Source organism: Fusarium poae, chromosome 3 (genome assembly GCF_019609905.1).
Source record: "Fusarium poae strain DAOMC 252244 chromosome 3, whole genome shotgun sequence".
Taxonomy (NCBI): Eukaryota; Fungi; Ascomycota; class Sordariomycetes; order Hypocreales; family Nectriaceae; genus Fusarium; species Fusarium poae.
Window position 1 is genome coordinate 1,517,613 of NC_058401.1, and position 13,275 is coordinate 1,530,887.

At 46.1% G+C, this 13,275-nt stretch overlaps 5 protein-coding genes across 5 annotated transcripts; 2 read left to right on the plus strand and 3 right to left on the minus strand.

The window, feature by feature from the left end:
- Positions 1 to 596: 596 nt before the first annotated feature.
- FPOAC1_007914 (uncharacterized protein) lies at positions 597 to 5,295 on the plus strand (the record flags this gene model as incomplete). The annotated part of the gene is made up of 3 exons (XM_044852360.1): positions 597 to 610; positions 1,421 to 1,436; positions 1,507 to 5,295. The coding sequence occupies 3 exons, from the start codon at positions 597 to 599 to the stop codon at positions 5,293 to 5,295; spliced, it is 3,819 nt and encodes a 1,272-aa protein (XP_044705030.1).
- A 1,419-nt stretch (positions 5,296 to 6,714) lies between these two features.
- On the minus strand, positions 6,715 to 7,374 carry FPOAC1_007915 (uncharacterized protein; the record flags this gene model as incomplete). The annotated part of the gene is made up of 1 exon (XM_044852361.1): positions 6,715 to 7,374. The coding sequence occupies one exon, from the start codon at positions 7,372 to 7,374 to the stop codon at positions 6,715 to 6,717; it is 660 nt and encodes a 219-aa protein (XP_044705031.1).
- Positions 7,375 to 7,803: 429 nt separating this feature from the next.
- On the minus strand, positions 7,804 to 8,586 carry FPOAC1_007916 (uncharacterized protein; the record flags this gene model as incomplete). The annotated part of the gene is made up of 1 exon (XM_044852362.1): positions 7,804 to 8,586. One exon carries the CDS (start codon positions 8,584 to 8,586, stop codon positions 7,804 to 7,806), a length of 783 nt encoding a protein of 260 aa, XP_044705032.1.
- Positions 8,587 to 9,370: 784 nt separating this feature from the next.
- FPOAC1_007917 (uncharacterized protein) lies at positions 9,371 to 10,231 on the minus strand (the record flags this gene model as incomplete). The annotated part of the gene is made up of 1 exon (XM_044852363.1): positions 9,371 to 10,231. The coding sequence occupies one exon, from the start codon at positions 10,229 to 10,231 to the stop codon at positions 9,371 to 9,373; it is 861 nt and encodes a 286-aa protein (XP_044705033.1).
- Positions 10,232 to 11,823: 1,592 nt separating this feature from the next.
- FPOAC1_007918 (uncharacterized protein) lies at positions 11,824 to 12,549 on the plus strand (the record flags this gene model as incomplete). The annotated part of the gene is made up of 1 exon (XM_044852364.1): positions 11,824 to 12,549. One exon carries the CDS (start codon positions 11,824 to 11,826, stop codon positions 12,547 to 12,549), a length of 726 nt encoding a protein of 241 aa, XP_044705034.1.
- Between the last annotated feature and the right edge of the window lie 726 nt (positions 12,550 to 13,275).

Sequence of the window (13,275 nt, forward strand, 5' to 3'; positions counted from 1 at the left end):
CAAGATTAGTGATTGCGATACGCTCCAACCGATGATTATCAACATCTTGACAGTAGTACTTGGGAACGATCCAGGCGGTATACAACCGATCTTGGCAACTCCTGGGCATTCAGAGGGTGTGTCGCACTGAAGGAGACGAGTGGTCAATATCCAACCCTCGGCAGTACAAAAGATCTGGCAGTTAATAGACGGAATAATTTAGTCACGTTGCCATGTACCGTGTCTAGGGTCCATTAATATCCAATTTATTCAATCTCGATGTTACATTCCGCTTCACAATCTGAGACTCCAAGACCGCCAATAATTCAAGGTGGAACCAAACAAATGAGACCCAAAGGCGGTGGAGAGTACTAAAGAGTATGCGTATATTTAGCGAAAATAACAAAAGGACTCACAACAGTTGGTAGATCTAAACAAAGCAAACAAAAGAAGCGCGCGGCTTAGGAAATCTATTTCTGTATCTATTTCTAGTGCCCGTTTTCTGTCTACCTATACACAAAGACAACGAGAACCAACGAATCCCAGACATGCAGTGAGAGTTGTTACAGCACAAAGGGGGGGATCCAGACCTTGTTTCAGCGCGAACAAAGTAACCAATGAAGCCTCTGATGTCATTGTACACCCCTGAAACCCAGTTTTTTCTCTATCGTGGGGGGATTTGCCAGTGGATGCCCGGGCGGCAACAAACCAGAATGGGACGAGCTTAGGATGTGATTGGGCATTTTCGCTTACAATCTCGACAAAGGTTACAGGGGCCATTTACTGGGATGCGGGTTCTTCTGGCGGCAGAAAAGTTGGCCTCTTGATTCTGCTGGAGACGAAATAGTTAGGTCAGTCTGTAGGACTTGGGCTAGTGGGTATCAGAAAAAATGACCTCCTAAGTCTTAGGTGATAAAAATAAATAGTCCAAGAGCTATGGCTAAAGGAACATAAAGTGGTCCACTAATTTCGTCTCTTATGGCTTCAGTGGCCAATCTTTCTGATACCCTGCGGTTAGGCTAAGGTCTTAGACTATTTAATTTTTGTAACCTAAGATTTAGGAGTCTGTTCTTTTGACACCCATAGTACCGGGTGCTGAGCCGACAGGGTTATGGGTTTCCAGTCATGACGCGCGATTGATAGTGGTGGTAGACCCAAACACCAAATATCTTGGAAACTCAAACCTAGGATCCCTTTTTTCTTTCTTTCTTTCTTTCTTCTTCTTCTCTGTTAATCTCAACATTCATCACACACATTATCGCTGTAACTGCCACAGTCGACTGTGAAACTGTTACTCAAAATTCTACCTAATTCAGCACACCTTTACATTATTCTTTACCTACCTACCTACCTACGGATAGGTCCTTCCAACGCCTCCCCCCTTCTTGGGGCTACCTTCTTCTTCTCCCTTTTCCTCAACCTCGCTCAAATCAGAAATTAGCCTTCAACGTCTTAGGGTATGAAAAATAAATAGCCTAAAAGTCTGACCTAAACAACATAAATTAGCATACTAATTTCGTCTCTTAGGCCGATCTCAACATGTCTTCTACAGAATCCGACGCTTCGGCGTCGGAAACAGCTTCAATTACCGGTTCTATAGTTAGCTCCTTACTATCTTCCGCCTTCTCTACCCCGGGACCTACGACATCATCATTAGGGCCTACAATGACAACTTCAGGTCCTGTGGCCATTCAGACCAGTGCTGCAGACAAGGACAAGGGAATCGGCATTGTCAGTTTCTTGACAGCCGTGGGTGTCGCTGTCGCCATCTTCGCTGTGCAAATCTTCCTTTTCCTTGTTCTACGGAACAAGCTAGCCCGCATCTTCAAACCGAAAACCTATCTCGTACCCGAACGCGAACGAACCGAATCGCCCCCGAATAAGCCGCTTGCGATGCTAAAGACCTTGTGGCACTACGGAGACCGCGAAGTCATCGAAAAGTGCGGTCTCGATGCCTACTTCTTCCTCCGCTACCTCAAGACTCTTCTCATCATCTTCCTGCCCATAGGAGCTGTTGTCATGCCTATTTTGATCCCCTTGAACTATGTGGGCGGCCTTGGTCAAAAGGTCGATGTGACAGATGATGACGACGAAAATGATGGAACGCCAACAGGTCTCGATACACTGTCGTGGGGCAACGTCGCCCCCAAGAACTCAGGTCGATACGGAGCCCATCTCCTTATGGCTATCCTGGTCGTTATCTGGGTGTGCACGGTGTTCTTCTTCGAGCTTCGGGTATACATCAAGGTTCGACAGGATTGGCTTACAAGCGCCGAGCACCGCCTGAGAGCCTCTGCTACCACCGTTCTTGTTAATTCCATTCCTTCCAAATGGCTCAGCGAAGAGGCCTTGATGGGTCTCTTTGATGTTTTCCCCGGAGGCATCAGAAATATCTGGCTAAACCGGGATTTGTCGACACTACTGGAAAAGGTCAAGGAACGAAACAATATTCACCTCCAACTTGAGCAAGCTCAGACAGATCTCATCAAAGACGCCAAAAAGGCACAGCTCAAGCAACAAAAAGCCGAAGAAAAGAAACGACGAAAAGAGTTAAAGCTTAAAGCTATGACGAAGCAGGAAAGGGCTGATAAGAATGCCCGCGAAGACGCAGAGGCTCAGCGACGTGCACAAGACGGTCCGGGTACTGCTGCTGGCGATCAACACAACGTCCCTCATAGCGTTGATGCTGGTGTCCGTGAGTCTCAACATGAGGCCTTTAACCGTGATTCAGAGGACCTTCACGGGCATGACTACAAGAAGAAGGGGTTCAAAGTACCCCTTATCGGCGATCCATTCGCCAAGGTTGGACAAGGTATTCTGGGTGTTGTTTCAAAAGCTGGCAACAATGTGGAAGACACAATAGAGACGACGAACGGCTTCATGGGATTGTCACAAACTACACACTCCAGGAATGCGTCTCGAACCTCGAACCGAGGCCCTGAACGACCTTCAGTGGAAGACGATCACTCTCCAACAGATACCCTTCGCGTTCAAAACCAGTCGCAAAATAGCATGCGACGTTCCGGTGAAAGCACAGCTGCTATCAACCCCAAATCGAATCGCGAGCCTCGTGGAAACGCTGGCAACACAGTTCGAAAAATCGAAGACATTGATGAAATCTACAGCAAACACGACGCTGAGTGGTGGCAGTTCTGGAAGCCACCCCCTGGTGCTTATGCCTCGCCAGTCCCCCAGGGAGATGTATCAGAGGCATTCAAGCAGAAAAAGACAAACGAAAGCAGGCCTCTTTGGAAGAGAATCAAATACGCTCTCCCTTTCGTGGGCCCAGAAATCGAAGCCGAACCCTTTGATTATCCTGCAGCCCACAACGCCGAGTACGACGAAGCTGCGGAACCTGCAGAGTGGGAGAAATATCTTAAGAAGAAAGATCGCCCAACTCACCGTCTTCCCCTGTTTGGAAAGTCGTGGCTGTTTCCGATTCCGTTTGTTACGCAAAAGGTCGATACAATTTACTGGTGTCGTGAACAACTGGCTCGTCTCAATTTGGAGATTGATATGGATCAGCAACATCCCGAACGATTCCCTCTCATGAACTCGGCCTTTATCCAATTCAATCATCAAGTTTCAGCTCATATGGCTTGCCAGAGTGTTATTCATCACGTACCTAGGCAGATGGCCCCGCGAATGAACGAAATTTCACCCAAGGATGTTGATTGGGATAACATGGCGTTCAGCTGGTGGCAAGAGTGGCTGCGCTCAGGATTCGTCTTTGCCGTTGTTATCGGCATGATCTTTCTCTGGGCTATTCCTGTGGCTTGGACAGCTGCGCTAAGCCAACTCGATAACCTTATTAGATCAAACGAGTGGTTGTCTTTCCTAAAAGACAATGACGCGGTCCACAATATCGCCAAAGCCGTTGCTGGTGTTTTGCCAGCAGTCGTCCTCGGTCTGCTGCTGGTGCTTATCCCAATCTTTTTGGACTTCCTCGCTGGCTTTAGAGGTGCCAAGACGGGTGCCCAGAGAGTTGAGTTTGTGCAAATTTTCTACTTTGCCTTTTTGTTCATTCAAGTCTTCCTCATTGTCTCTATCGCTTCGTTCTTTGCGGCGTCCCTTGACGAATTGGTTCACAATGTCCAGGAGCTAAAAACGGTTGAAGATGTGCTTAATCTGCTGGCACTCAATTTGCCGAGTGCAGCCAATTACTTCTTCTCATACATGATTCTGCAAGCCATGTCAACAAGCTCCGCCACCTTACTTCAACTTGGCGCTCTGGTAATGTGGTACGTTATTGCCAGAATTCTTGACAGCACTGCACGAAGCAAGTGGTCGCGAAACACCAACCTCCGCCAAGTCAAATGGGGCGCATTCTTCCCCATTTATACCAACTTCGCCTGTATCGGTCTTGTCTACTGCGTTATCGCTCCGCTGATTGCCCTATTTGCAATCATCACCTTTGCACTCTTGTGGTTTGCTCAACGCTATGCCATGCTCTACGTTACCCGATTTGAGCACGATACCGGAGGCGTACTATACCCCCGAGCCATCAACCAAACCTTTACCGGAATTTACTTCATGGAGCTCTGCATGGCTGGTCTCTTCTTCCTTGTCCGAGATGAAAATAAAGAAAAAGCCTGCACAGCTCACGGCGTCGTCATGATTGTTGTTCTTATCCTTACCATCCTGTACCAGGTTCTCCTCAACTATTCCTTTGGACCCCTTTTCCGCTATTTGCCTATCACTTTTGAAGATGAGGCAGTGCTTCGTGACCAAGCTTTCCAAAGAGCTCAAGACCAACGACTAGGCCTTCTGGATGACGATGACTTGGCTGAAGAGCAAGAAGAGCCCGGGAAGCCAAACGAGAAGGATGTAACCGAGAAAGGCATCGAAATGCGAAGGTTAGCTTCGGTCCGCCGCCCAATGAAGCATGTTAGCACGTGGGCCAAGGACGGAGGCACCCAGATCGCAAAGATCACTGGCGTAAAGCATGCTAGGGATAAGAATAAAAGGGCCTCGGAGTACAGGAAAAAGCACCGGCAAAAGGATGTGGAGGCCCAGCTTGCAATTGGAGAGGCTCTTTTTGGGGGTATCCATGACGAAATCGAGGACCTTACGCCCGAGGAAAGGGATGCCCTGGTTAGGCACGCATTTCAACACGAGGCTTTGCGGGCCCGTCGGCCAACGGTCTGGATACCTCACGACGATTTGGGCGTCAGCGAAGACGAAATTCGGCGTACTCAGGCTTATAGTGAGCATATTTGGATCAGTAACGAAGGCACTGCTCTCGATAGCAAAGTACGGGTTGTGTATGGTCGGGCACCTCCTGACTTTTCAGAGGTTGATCTTATTAACCTATAGACCACCTTTATTACCTAACTTAGGTATGGTATAATAAATAGACTAAAGAAATAGACTAATGCTCCACTAAATTGCCTAAAGTAATACACTTGAACCATCTCGACGGCAAAGTGCGGGTTATATACAGTCCCGATTTCTCAGAGGTTCTTAGGTAGGTATGTCTCAGGGTATCAGAAAAATTGGCCGCTGTAAGCCTAAGGGACGAAATTAGTGGGTCAGTTTATGCTCTTTAGACTATAGCTCTTAGACTATTTATTTTTGCAACCTAAGACTAATGCTCTACTAAATTGCCCAAAGTGGTTAACCCACTTGAACCATCTTGTTGAACTTCAGTGAATCCCACTTTCTACCTATTTGACCTGCACCCATGACCCCTTCTAAGCCTGAGGATAAAGATTGTAGATAAACCTGTAATTCTAGTCTAATATGATATAACTGATCTGCGGTGTCGTCTCGCTTTGATGCCATGGGACGAACAGTCACTATGGCAATTTGGTCTGGGATAGACTATTTCTTATATCCTGAGTTTATGTAGTTGGGTTTTCTGCTATTCGCAAGACGGGCTTCAGGGCATTAGAAAAGATGGCCAGAAGCATAAGAGATGAAATTAGTAGGCCAACTTATGTTACTTAGGTTAGACTTAGGCTATTTATTTCTTTACCTCAACTGGGAGGTCAATGTGTAGATGGGTTACAGATAGAATGATGGATGGCTTGTGATTTTTGTTCTTTTTATTAGAATAAGCGCCAGAGCTGGGGAGTTGATTTATCTTGGACTTTGTAATCAATCTTGCGTCTTGGACACTTGGGGGGTCCTTCTTCTCAATGAAATGACTCTGAACCATCATATCATGTTGAACTGAGCGGTTGTATATTTGTTTCTGTAGTTGGTGGCACATCGGTGATTCGTATTTGTAACTTGTACTATTCATGTAATCTCAGATTGCTTTCGGCTGAGGGTCGTGTTCGAGAGAAGGATATATTGGGTTTGTACTGGCTCGGTTTATCACTCAGGTCAAGAAGGATTGATTGCCAAAGCGTAGAGACGAGTTTATGCTATTTATTTGGACTGCACTTCTAGGTTATTTACTCTTGTATCGTAAGTCTTGTGGATCGATTAGACATTTGAGCACGAAAAGGCGTAGTATAAAAATCTGGGTGAAAATAGCTTGAATAGTATGCAGTCTAATCCGCTATCAATCAACATCTATACCTCCTAAGAACCTGTATTCCTCAGCCCCCCCGACCCAAGTACTCAAGCATACCATCTGCACTCAACTTTGGTGTTTGCCCGTCCTTCCGAGCCCCAATTATAGGGGCCAGAGCGTATATCAATTTTGCTTTGCAGGTAATCATTGAACTCAGGCGGAGGTGTAATAAGCCATTTGTAGTTGTCGTCATTCGGACGTGTACAATATTCCTAGATGTTGACCTTGACCTTGACCTTAATCCGATCGTCGAAATCACCGTCATGTAGACTACAAAGTTTTCTTTTCAATTTTTTGGCAAGGTCGGCCAGCCAGCAGAACTGGCAGTTGGGCTCGAGAGTACCACCCCGACTAAGTATTTCCGGTACAGACGACGTGCGTTCTTTCTCGAGTGGTATAATATGGCCCAGGTTGGGATGACCGCACTGAGGGTGTTGTAAACACTCTAGACAAAGCGGGCATGTAACTTCTTCTCTTTCGACGATAACATGATATAAGCGCTTTCGCATGCACATATTGCCAAATATGTGTCCACAGGCGTAGATAGACGCAGCATGTTGGTAGCCGAGCAACTCGTACTCGTGGTCGAGGACTGTACAACGTTCCAGGCAGATGGGGCACTGCACTTCCAGGTCTTCTGGCTTTAATTCCCCAGATAGGAGGGCTTCTTTGAGGGGGGGCCACCACGTTGTGTTTTTGGGGGTACGTTGTGCGTCGCATTCATTGTTCGTCGCGTCGCTGGTGGTAGGAGAATCGTGAGTCGGCATGGCGTGGGAACTGACAGGCGATGATATTGGATAAATTTGTGATGGGAGAAGAATCAAAATGTGTCCATGTGGGCGGATGGCAGGAAAGTTGAGCTCATCCTGCATAATGATGATTCGGCAAGTGCTTTCCAGTCTTCAAAAGTCTAGCTTAAGAGAGTAAGTAGCAACTTACGATGATAGTAGCAACTTTCCCAATAAACCCGATAATTGAACAGCAAGGTAGAACAGTAAAAAGAACACTAAGGCCACAAGGCCATACAATTCAACGAGATTCAGCAAAAACTCAATATCAATAAAGAGAGATAAGTAGTCTACAGTCTCCTACACTTCCAGCAACTCACGTTTCTGACACAACACGTTGGAGTTTACAAAACACTTTGATTTAAAAGCCTTGAATGAACAATGGCCTACATGATTAAACGAAACAAACCTTGCGCCGATCATCACTTGTGACTGACCTCCAGTAGACTACTTACTTACCAGTCCCCAACACAGCTAGCTAGCTACTGGCCTCCAGACTATAAGTTCTTGCACTTATAGTTGTGTCAGGGAAGTTCGGGTCAACGTCCCAAGCTTGAAGATCTCAGCCACGATGCGATGCACCCCCTCGCCAGACTCGAGATTGCTGGCAAAGTACACTGGCGCCATTTCGTCGATGAAATCGTCCAGTCGGCGACGTGTGTTTTCGTGCATATCGCATGGCGCATAGAGACGATCTCGAGTGCGGAATGCGTCAATCTGCCATTTTGGGTTCCAGGATTGCTTCAAAAAGACTATCTTCATCATTAGCTGTTCCCCCGTTTGCGGATCCTGCCAGTCAGGGCCATCTTCGGTGTCTACACCTCCTGACGGGTCGACTTCTTCCGTCATGATGTAGGCAAGCTGGATCAGTTCGCACGAGAAGCACCGATCACACATGCACTCGATCTTCTTGATTCTGTCCAGTATCACTTTTCGACTGGCCTCCTCAACTCGGAGCACCGTCCCCAGGATGTGAGGACAGCCGCAGGGGATAAAGTGCTGACGTTGGCGGCATGTCGGGCATCTGTTTTGACGACTGCCATACACATGTTGCTCCAGACAGTGGTGCATGAGTTCCACTACACAGGAGAGGCCGAATATGTGTCCACACGGGAGAATGTAGGCCACATGGGTTAAACTCGGTTCGCCATTGGGGAGTTCGCACATGTCGACTCCGTCCGTGGTCATCTCCTCATGGCACATCCCGCAATCCAGTCTCAGCCGTTCTGCAGCTGAGGGATCCCGCTCAAGGACCTCTAGGAGACGGGGGAGGTAGGTCTCGGTAGTGAGAGACATTGTGTCGGTTGATTGTTTTTGTTAGCTGCGACTTATATCGATGGATGTAGTCGTTGACTTGTGTTTGATGAATCGAAAGTTGAAACCCTGTAGAGCGCCAGATGTGGCTTTTATTCCCCTACCTTACCATGTTCTCATCAATATTTTCCATAACCGTACACTCAAATATTGACAAAGGAATTGTGTGCTGGTATCAAGAACAAGCCATTGTTCCAAGTTGTTTCTGGGAATATTTAATAGTTCGGCTTGGACATGGTCAGAGCTGTGTAAGTGAAGAGGCTTAACCAAGTGTGCAGCCAGGACAAACCAGCTGAATACATCGAGCGACAAGAGCTTTTCAAAATATCATTTTTATTGACCGTTTAATCTATTTACTTTGTTAACTGAATTACCTATCATCTGCTAGATTTGGGTTGATTGATGTTGAGAACAGACTCGTTGTCGACATAGGGTAACGTGACGCTCGACCCCCTGTAAATACAACACACTCGAGTAAATGGGCCTCACGATATCAGGAAAATTGGCCGCTGGAAGCATAAGAGACGATAGGTAGGAAGGCGAAAGACCTATGGTTATCATTTATATCATCAGAGCGGGTTATTCAAAGATATAAATAAGAAGCACCTGATAATGAAAAAGTGTTCATTATGGGTGACAAAGAACAAAATAAATTGATATATATCATGATATAAAACCCAATTTTCCTAGACAAAATCAACAAATTTCTGAATTATAAATAATGCATATTTTCAGTTTCTCCCATAAAATTAACCAATTCAAAAAATTACTCCTCGTCGTCTTCGTCTAAGTCATCGTCCCCCTTTTTCATGAGGTCCCAAAACATTTCAGCCAAAGGAGTCCGCTCGTCCATGGTAATGCACTTGCCTTCATTGAAGGCAGGCTTGGATGGCATGGACATGTATGGCGCCCATTTGTAAAACTGCCACTTGTAGCCGATTGTGGCGTCGTCAAACCAGTGCATGCCAGAATCAGCCATTGAATTCTGCTCTTCAAAGCGTTTCAAGGCCCACATGACTTCTCTCGGGGTCTCACACAGGGAGACGACGCCATTTTCCTCCGGCTCCAAGTCGATGTCAAACGGCCGAAAGGTAATTTCGGACATGGGTCCTACCTGACAGCCATACATCAGGTACTCGTCCCCGGAGGAATTGTTGTTGACCTCCGCGGCGTGGTCACAAAAAGCTTGGCTGGTCTCGTCACACAGACAACCTCCACAAAACGGTGCCATCAGACCATCCTTGGAGATGACGTCTGGGATGCTGTTGATGCTCTCCTTGCTGCTGGGTAGTGGCAGTCCACGGTGAATATGTCCGCACTCGGGGAAAGTGAGATCTGCTCTGCATATGAAGCAAACGGGTCGGAGAGATGAGCTTTGGTCAAAGGCCGCTTCGAAGCATGCCTTTCCGAATATGTGTCCGCATGGGAGGATGATGGCATTGTGTGATTTACCGTCCTCATCTTCCTCGTGTTGGTGAGGAAGAACTGTCATTGTGTCATGACAAACACCACATGGTAACTCCAGATCCTCAAAGGTAACCTTGTCTTGTTCGAGGTATGACTTAAGAACAGGCCAGTTGACCTCGGTACGCATGTCGCTCATGGTGGGGGAAGTAGTAGCAGACATGTTGATAATAAAGGTAAGGTGTTGTGTGTGTGTGTATGTGTAAGAGAGAGAGAGAGACAGAAAGAGAGAGACAGAGAGAGATAGATAGAAAGAGAGAGACAGAAAGAGAGAGACAGAGAGAGATAGATAGAAAGAGAGAGACAGAGCGTGTGTATGTGTGTGTGTGTGTCGTAGAGTTTGAGTGTCTGTCAGTATCAGTGTCTGTCTGTGTCTGTGTCTGTGTCTGTTGAATCTAAGGAAGAGAAAGAAAATGGAACCATAGAGGGGATACGGCAACTTTTATACCCAGGATCGTAAATGAGAATAAGTTTCTTGCCTTGAGATACGTATAGTTCAGTCGTAGGCCTCCTTGAAAAGTTCAGTCGTAGGCATCCTTGAAAACTATATGTCGTTAACGTAAACTCAAGTGTGTGTGTTGCCCGGAGGTCAATCCCGAAGAAATTGCCCGATTGGGCACTTAGACGGCCCGCACATAAGGCAACATAATTCAATCTGTAATACAAAACTCAAAACAGAGTTCTTTTACATAGAGGGGAGAAGCCTAAACTTACTCGGAAGGCTTATATCATCCCCTGAGGGAGCCAAGGGGATGACTATGGATCCAGATGCGTGCCGAGTTTGACCACTTCCTTGATCTCTACCGCAAGCTTACGGCCGATGATTGAATCAGGGGCGACACTAGAATGTTAATGACAACCTTGGGATTGCAGAGTGCAGATTAAGCGCGGCTAGTCGGTCTGCCTGGCGCATCGCGTCAAGGTCTTGATGGTCGCCTGCTATGTCCACTCATAGTAATGCTTTTATTTGGTCAATTTTGAGTGTTTAAAGATTGTTCTAGCTTCATTATACCCTAGAAACATATTCTCTTATTCTCTATTATTAATAGACACTTCTACTGCTATATGAACATTTGTTTGTGTTTACAAATGCTACGGCTTACGGTATCGAAATAGATAATGACATTACTACGCCAACCTTTCCAATCTCTTGCTCAGGTTAGCTGTCGAGTAACTGATGGTTTTACATTGTGCCATCCCCTACAAAAGTATAATTCCGTTGTCTGGATCAATCTCAATCTTGTCGGTATCCACGAACTGTACTCCAAGCCATCCCGTAGCCCTCCACCAATTACCACCATCGATTAAATGTAATTTTAGAATAAGGGGACTCTGGAGAGTCAACCCACGTTGTTCAGTAAACCTAGATCTATTGTTATTCATTACAAAGTTGTGTAATTTTAGAACAAGGGGACTCTGGATAGTCAACCCACATTGTTCAGTAAACCTAGATCTATTGTTGTTCATTGCAAAGTTGTGTTCCATGTGAACCTTATGGCAACGTAGCCAGGGTTTCTAGGGTTTCTAGAGCCCAAGGCCTTTGCACGGCGAGTGAAACTTTGCAGAATTGATCCTTTATAAACCCGGCTTGTCCTCTTGCTCTCGAGTTCTAATCTTCTCTCCTTTACCACACACACTCACACTCACACTCACACTCACACTGATACTCACAATCACACCCACAACCACACTTACACTCACACACCCACACTTACACTCTCACACACAACAACAGACATACCTTCATCCATCAATATGTCTGCTACTACCCAAACTGCCGAATTCAAGGCCATGACCAAGGAGACCTACTGGCCCGTTCTCAAATCATCACTATTGAACGGTAACATCTCATTCGAAGACCTGGATCTTGACTGCCCTATTTGCTATGACAAAATGGGAGTCCACGAGACCAGAGATGGAAATGAGGACCACCGAGCAACAATCCTCCCTTGCGGTCACATGATTGGCAACGTTTGCTTAACACGTGGTGGACTTGAGACCTGCCCTATCTGCCGTGCCGACATCACCCACCCTTCATGTCAGCACCCCTTTGAAGGCATGATCATGCCAGCAAGACTCAGGATGCTCAACACTGTACCCGAAGAGCTGAGCAAAGGCGGCTACATAACTGACCAATGCCGTGAGTGCCGGGTGGGGGAAATGGCGAACAACATCCTGGAGGATTTATCTGAGATGGACACGGAGTCTCGAGGTCGCAGGAACCTTCCTCCTCGCCATTTGGGTATGGTGTTAACACTGGACGGTCATCGTGTCCTTTTGGGAGGAGAATGCCCCAAAAACATGAAACTCGTCTCGATCGATACCCCCAGGGGAATCAAGTACAAATGGCATGATTTCGAAGAGGGAGAGTATACTTCTGCCAGTGAAGGATTGGTGTGGTTCGGTAAACCCACCAACGCAAAAATCAAGTTCCATACCTTCGAGGAGTCGAACACGGCGGTAAACCCCGACGACAAGTGAGAACGAAGATGATTGTGACGAAGAGGTGGCGAGCTGGCAAATTCTGTACGAATAAATGCACATAGCATTTTGGCTGATCGAGTTTTGGTTACGGCTGTTTGATTTTGGATGTTGGAATATTTTGGGGGGAGAAATTGTTTCTTATCGTTATACCAAAATTGTACATATAACGAACGGTGTTGATTTGTTTGGGAGTTCTGTATTAAACTCAGAAATTGATTCTTTTTATTCTCCATTATTGATGACCACTTTCACTCTTGATCTAAATAACATAAAGTGACCTGCTAATTTCGACGATGCCTCAATCGGCTACAAGTGGCAGTTCTACAAGTGGGCGCCACACATGCCCATGCCATCTGAGTCTGCTTTCAATGAAGTCGAGGAGTGTATCTTTACCTCATAGGCATTGAAGAAGGCATTGCCTTGGGCGAGTTGATTTTTGGGTTTCTCAACAACTTCTACCTCGAAGAATGCTCCTAGGAGGTCTTGGAAAAGGAGTATGGCTTAGACGAAGAAGATGACGAAGAGTAATCTTTTGAATTTGGTTAATTTTTTAGGGAAAATTGTATGCATGGCGTTGTTTATTTATAATTTTAAAGGTGTTAAATTTGTTTAGGATATGGGTTTTCTATTATTATGCATAAAGTGATTTCGTCTCAAAATTGTGAATTTGACAGACTCTGCTTAAAGTAATTCCCAATCATCCTAGTAATACATAAGACATAA